This window comes from Tetrao urogallus (assembly GCF_951394365.1).
Source record: "Tetrao urogallus genome assembly, chromosome: 7".
Classification (NCBI taxonomy): domain Eukaryota; kingdom Metazoa; phylum Chordata; class Aves; order Galliformes; family Phasianidae; genus Tetrao; species Tetrao urogallus.
In genome coordinates this window covers 13,770,821-13,777,718 of record NC_136820.1, presented here as the reverse complement: position 1 = coordinate 13,777,718, position 6,898 = coordinate 13,770,821, and the positions used below count along the sequence as shown (strand labels likewise).

General features: G+C 52.3%; 1 protein-coding gene across 1 annotated transcript; it reads right to left on the bottom strand.

Moving 5' to 3' along the window:
* Positions 1–3,149: 3,149 nt before the first annotated feature.
* EOMES (eomesodermin) lies at positions 3,150–6,626 on the bottom strand (the record flags this gene model as incomplete). The annotated part of the gene is made up of 6 exons (XM_079538570.1): positions 3,150–3,885; positions 4,566–4,627; positions 4,719–4,877; positions 5,288–5,409; positions 5,584–5,738; positions 5,860–6,626. The coding sequence occupies 6 exons, from the start codon at positions 6,624–6,626 to the stop codon at positions 3,150–3,152; spliced, it is 2,001 nt and encodes a 666-aa protein (XP_079394696.1).
* Positions 6,627–6,898: the final 272 nt, after the last annotated feature.

Here is a 6,898-nt window from a genome sequence, read left to right as displayed (position 1 = left end):
TCACCTCAGCACCATTTTCTCCACAGAGTTGGGCTGCCCCAACCGCTCACCACCGGCTTTTCCTGCACCCCGGGCCGGGATGGGGCATTTCCGAGGTATACCACAGAGGGTGAATCCCCTCCTCGGCCTCCAACGCCGCTCTTTTCTCTGGGGAGAGGGAGGCAGCGGCTGAGGGAGCTTCGTAAAGCAGCAAAGGGGAGGCGAAAAGCAGCGAGCGGGCTGTGAAAACCCGGCGTTGGGGATGGGGTAGGGTGGAAGAAATTCAGACTGAAAGTAAAACCTTTGTCACGTACTCGAAAAGAAAACAACAACAACAAAAATCTTGCTCCTTCCTCCCGGAGAGAGCAGCCCTTCTCACGACGAGGGGAAGAGCCGTCGGAAGGGATGGGACTCGGGGTCGTTTTGTTTTCCCCGATGGGTGCGAAATATCGGCGGTGAAACGTGGGGTGAGCCGCGAGAAGCGAAGTTTCGTTGGGAAAGCGAGCCAAGTGCAGGAGCGGGGCTCTTTTAACGAAAAATCCCCAAATTCTTCACCGACGAGAGGTCTCCATCCTGCTCAGCCCTGGGAAGAACACCTCTGATCTGATTTAAAAAAAAATATATACAAACACCGAGCTGAAGCATCTCCCCTCGAATGACAGACAAATACGTGAGATAGTCGTTAAATCGCAACAAACGGCCTCAAATCGTTCGCAGTGTGCTTCAAGGGTGGGGAAAACGGAGGAGGGGAGCCCCGGCGCCGCGCTCATCCCCCCCAGCCCCGCTCCCGGTGGCCGGGCGTCCCCGCAGCGCTGCTCGCCCGTATGAGGGGACCTTCCTGGGACCCCCTGTTCTCCCCCCCCGCGATAAGGAGCCCGCAGCCCGGGGTCGAGGCTCTCTGCTGTTTGCCGCAGTAAATGGCGTTACGAAGCGAAGCGCAAAGGTAGTTAACTTTATCTTCCGCTAATATAAACAAATAGGCGTCCGGCTCCTTGATCTTTATTTAAATATTGAGTTGTTTATCGGTGTCATCCTATGAAGATTAATTAGCTGCCTTTATTCACAATTTGGCGTCTGACACCCCGTTTTAGGAATGCATTATAATCACAAGGTGTTAATTGGGGCCAGCCAGGCACTTATGTTTCTATTAAATAGTGTGAGGACTTTTCACAAGTTTTTTTTTTCTTTTTTTCTTTTTTCTCCTTTTCTTGCTTTTTTTTTTTTTTTTTTTTTTTTTTTTTTTTTTTAAATCGCGAATTGCAAACTTACACGTACAGCCCTCAGCCAACGCCACACAGAGAAGGAACCGCTCTCCCCGACTGCGGTGCGCTGTGCATGAGAATGAAAGCGGGGGGTGAGGAAAAACGGGTTTACCCCCACTGAAAGGAGAGGAGAAAAAAAAGAAAAAGAATTTAAAAAGAAAAAGCTCTTTCCACCGTTTAAGAAATTCGGCAAGAATCTTCCCGTCCCGAATCGACAATATGCCTCGCTGGAAGTGCACCGAACTCGGCGCTAGAAATCTCTTCGGGAAGACGTCCCTCTCTCCCTCCAGCCCGTTGCAAAAGCCCACCTCGATTGCGCCAACTCCTCCAGTCCGAGTCTTTGCACTGTTTTGTTTGCGGCGGGCATCGCTAACAGCTTAATCCCATTACCGCCTGCATTTCCTCGGGAAAGGTGATGCTGCCGCGGGAGCCGACATTCAATCACCTCTCCAGGAGAGGCTTTCTCCCCAGATAAGGGCGCGGGGGAGGTTTTAACGCGTTCCGGGAAGAGGCAGGGGCAGAGCCAGGGCCGTACCCGGCTCCTCGGGACGGGCTGGGCTCGCACTTCACCCCCGTATGGGAAAAGAGGCGCCTCAGGGCTGGCAGCAAGCAAGGAGGGGGTCGGAATCTCGCTGGATAAAGAGAAGGACAAGTGAAACGAGAAAAATCCCCAAATGAAAGTAGTAATATTAATACCACTAGCATCGTCCTTATCTGCACTCTGCAAGACAAAACAGCAACTTTACACAAAGTGGTTGGAGTTAAGAGCCATCACAACCCACCAGTCTTTAACCATGCAGCGCACACAGGTTTGTGCTCCCTCCTCCCCCCCAACCTGGTAGAAGCAAAGAAGCAGATGCCACCCACACTCTCATCCCTGGCAGCACCACGTTTATTAAAAATTACTACTATGTACATATAAAAGCAGAACCAAGTTTCACCAGGAGAATTTTTTTGTGCCAGTGCTCTGGGGTTGATCCGTTTAAAATGGCTGAAACTATAGGCAAGAAGAGTGGGCAGGTTACATCACTTCCAGTTTGATACAGGGCAGCTGAAAGTCACTTTACATACACGCAAATAGAAATCTGCTAATGCTCTTTGCAATGCTCCATATGCAAAGTTTGATTAACCAAAAAAAAAAAAAAAAAAAGCATTTTGAACTTCAAAGCACCACTGGAGGTCCTTCTGACTGAACAGCTATAGGTCAACTATATATTATTCCACAATATTCTACAGTGTACCTAGACAAAACACAACTGTACACTTGGATTTTTTTTTTTTTTTTTTGCCACCTCAGTAAAGGTTAGGCTTTTGGGATGGAGGCATGCTTTCCTTAAAAGTCAAATTTGGCCATTATAAAAGCATCGCTAGCAGCAAGACCTTCAAGTTCAGCTGCCTGGAGCAGGCCTTATTTTAACCATCTTCTGCTAAAGAAAGCCTTAGCTGAGCAATGCCCAACTCAGTCAAGTAATCTGCAAACAAGAGTTGAAGAAAACAGTTCTGTTTAAAACAGCATGTGCAGCCCCCACCCCAGTGCCCTTTAGCAGAGGGGCAAGGCAGGGAAGTGAAATTTGGAATCCAACTGCTATTTCCTCAGTGTGCAGATTTGATCAGGCCTCTGAGCCAAGCCAAACTGTACACTTCAGTGTCTCCAATAAATAAACCACCTTGTAGAAAATCTAGGCTCCTGCTTACAGCTTTTCCACATGCTGTTTCTTCTAAGAGAAAAATCATATTGTGATTTGCTTTTCCTACTTAATAACCTGCAACAGTCAAAAAGCTTTGGCACCTTCTTTAGAATTGCACATGACAATTTAAGGTGGAAGGCAAGAGTCTTTTTGGCAATTGTAATGCAAAAGAAAACAAAGGCCACCCTGAAAAAATAGCCAATTGGAACAAAAGGATGCTTTAGGAACTGGTATAGAACGCATAGTAGCCCATGCCTTTTGAAGTGTCTTTGCTATAGTCCTCAGCATTAATGTCCTCACATTTCATGGATGGGGAATTTTCGTTGCTCGAAGTGCTGGGGGAGAGCCGCCTTCTCTTACAAGCACCTGTGTAGACCCCAGAATCGTTGGAATCTAGAGACTTGATGGAGGGTGGAGTCTCTATCCAGGATGAGCCAATTTCTTCTTTCACCTTCTCTTTTGAAAGCTGGTCTTCAGAGAAGCCCGGAGGACTCGTCCTGGAGCTCCAAGGTAATCCCGTGGCCATTTTTCTCTGGTAGGAGCCCCTACTCCCCCAGCCTGCCATGGACGGAAACGTTGGGTCAGGGTAGTACCCCAAGGCATGGGATGTCTGAAGAGGGAGCGATTTAATGCCATAGGGCAGCAAGGTGCTAGGAGAATACTCCGTCTCATAGGAGTTCATGTCCAGTTTGTTGGCACTGGGCTGCTGCATGGGAGTAACAAACCACCGCTGGGGAGGGCTGGCCACCTCTTCGCTCTGCTGCGGGGACAGCAAGCCATTGGTCTGTGGGACGGTTCTCTCGCCATTGTAAAATCTGGTGGGGGGCAGGTTGTTGACAAACTGTTCTTGGAAGAATGGCTGCACGCTGTATCGGGCACCAGGGACAATCTGGTGGGATCTAGGAGAATCCGTGGGAGATGGAGTTAATCTGTCATTTTCTGAAGCTGTGTACATGCTACAACATAAAAGAGAAACACTGAGAGTTCTTTACAATTCCAAATATGGTATTAGAAAACAAGCAGGAAGAAAGCAGCTGTTCTTAACAGGAGTCACAACCATGTTTATCTGGACCTTCTATCAGCCTTCGGAGTTAATGCTGGTTTTCCTAGAGCAGTAGAAAATGCTAAACAGCAGTAGAATACTGCTGTTACACATACCCGCTCTCCTCGGCCAAAGCCATCTTAAATGAAAGGCAGCACTTTTAGAAGCCAGATTTGAGTACATGCACCTATGGTCTTTCAAAGGCCTTTTGATGACAGAAATTGCTCACAAAACGAATGTCTTCCTTACAATTGGAAGATGGCTATTTTGCCACTCTAACAGCAGATGCTTTGCTGCCAGCCTGCAGGCCAGCAAGGTTCTGGTGGGATATTTAACCAGAGCTCAGAATCCTGCTAGGAAACAGGATCGAGACAGCATATTAAGTAATTAAATGGCCATTTATCTCTCTAGACATATTTAACTTCTCATATTTAACTTCTAAATGGGTGCATGAACTAGCAAAATGACACTATTTCTACTTCTAAATAACTTAAGTAGCATCTCCAAGTTTCTCCTTTTTATATATAAAAGCATTTGAGGGCAGAACCACGCCTCCCCAGACAGCTGCAAGATAAGAGGTACAGGCATACTTACGAGTCATAGTTGTCTCTGAAGCCCTTTGCAAAAGGATTATGATCAATTTTGAGCTGAGTAATCTAAAAAAATGAAAGCAGAGCACAGTGAGTTGACATGCTGAACCTTCGACACTTCATTATATTCTTGTCATTTTGCACAACCCATTCTTACATCGGTGTTTTGATAGGCTGTAACTGCTATGAACTGCGTTTCAGGGAAAATAAACGTTTGAGTCTTTGAAGAATCATTCAGATCCTCAACGCCATCTTCAGTCACTTCCACTATGTGAAGCCGAGGCTGGTATTTGTGTAGAGACTGCAGGACTATCATCTGAAAGAGTAAGAGAGAACGTTAACAAACTGCACCCCGCATCAACATTCACAGGCTGCAAGGTTGACCTCATCTTGGGAATGGTGTTTTTTTTTTTTTTTTTACTGCTAGCAAATGAAACAAAGGGCTACAGCCTGTATAGGTTGCTAATATGCCAGGTTCTGCAAATGCAGGAAATTGAGAGCCATCAGCTACACTGCTACATTTTGAGCAACGTGAAGTTGAAGAAAATAGTGGCCAAAGATAGAAATTTACACATCTACTTCTGACATCGCTTCTCCTTTTAAAGACATCTACAGGACTAAAGGACTAACAACCCACTAAGAAAAGAACAAGTCATAGCAGCGATGCAGCAGCTCTGTTTGCTGCATGCCACTACCGACACGGCTCCCGGGAGCACCGTCACTCACCTGCGCGTTGTTGTTGTTGGCTCCCTTGTTGTTGGTCAGCTTCAGCTTGCCGAAAGAGATCTCCTGCCGCATCCAGTGTGCTCCGGTGTTGGGCGACTCAGGGTGCACGTACACCTTGTTGCCTGGAGGAGAGCAGCGCGGCGGTGAGCAGCCGGGCAGAGCACGGGGCTTCGTTCCACCGCGACCCCCAGGTGTCCCCGTCCCGTACGAGGGTTTCAAAGCGGCCATAAGTGCGCAGCTCCTCCCGCATCGGGAGCCTTCTTAGGAAGCAGAGCAGGCGGGAAGCCCACACTTACCCTGCATGTTATTGTCGGCTTTGCCGCACGTCACCCATTTCCCCCCTTGGAAGCGCCAGTGGTTGGGGTCTGCCAGCACCACCTCCACGAAGACGTTGTAGTGGGCAGTGGGGTTGAGGCCGGTGATATTAAAGCTCAGGAACGGAAACATCCGCCTGGGGAGAGAAGGAAAACATACGGCATGCGGGACGGCACGGAGAGAAGGCTCGGGCCGCGGGATTTCCCGAGCGGCCCCTTCTCTTTCCCTTTCCCCCGCGATCTCCCCCACTCGCTTACCGGCCCTGCTTGGTGATGATCATCTCCGTCTGGTGCCGGTGGAACTTAAGCCAGAGCGGCCGGTTGCAGAGGAAGACTTGCGCCCGCAGCCCGGGCCCGGCCGCCGGCACCCCCAGCGCCCCGAGCCCTCCGCAGGAACCCGAGGCCGGCGGGTAGGGGCCGTAGAGGGCTCCGCCGGCCGCCGCCTGCCCGTACTGGTACCCGCCGCCTCCCCCGAACTGCGCCCTGCCGCCGGGCGGGCACACGGCACCCGCGAAGCCGCCCGAGGACAGCACGGAGCCGTAGGGGTAGCGCGGCCCGCCGGGCGCCTGGTACACGGCGCCGTGCTGCGCGGCGGGCGGGTACGGGAAGAGAGCGCAGGGCCCCCCCAACTCGGCGACGGGCGGCCCGGGGGACTGCAAGTAGTAGCGCTCGGGGCTCAGGCTGTCCATGGAGTAGCGGGCGACGGCGGCCGAGGGCAGCTCTTCCTCCCCGCAAGGGGTGGTCTTGCGGCCGTCCGGCTTCGGAGCGGCGAAGGGCGGCTCCCCCCCGTCGGGCTCGCCCAGCATGGCCGGAGCCGCTGCGAACTTCTTGGCCGCCTTGTCCAGGTCGAGATGCGCCGGGGATCCCGGGCGGGGCGGCCCGCGGGTCCCGGCTCCGCCGCCACCTCCTCCTCCTCCTCCTCCGGCTCCGGTCCCTCCGCCGCGCCCGCCGCCTTCCAGCGGATAAAAGGGGGCTCCCGGCAGGCCCCCCCCCGCCGCCGCCAGCAGCGGCTCTCCCAGCTGCATCCTCGGCGGGCGGCGGCGGCTCTGCACAACCCCCCACGGTACCCGATGCCGGCCCCGACTCGCGGCCGCGCAGCGCTGCGCCGAGGCTCCGCCGATCCCATTTATACCGGCACGCCGGGCCGCTCGGGCCGCCGGGGAGGGGCTTGTACCGAGCTGCCTCCTCGCCGCCCTCCACCCCCGCCGGCCCATTGGCTGGGCCGGGTGACACTAATTTAATTAGACAGCTACTAATTGGAACAAGTCACCTGTGACTCTGGTGCGCGTGTCCCCCC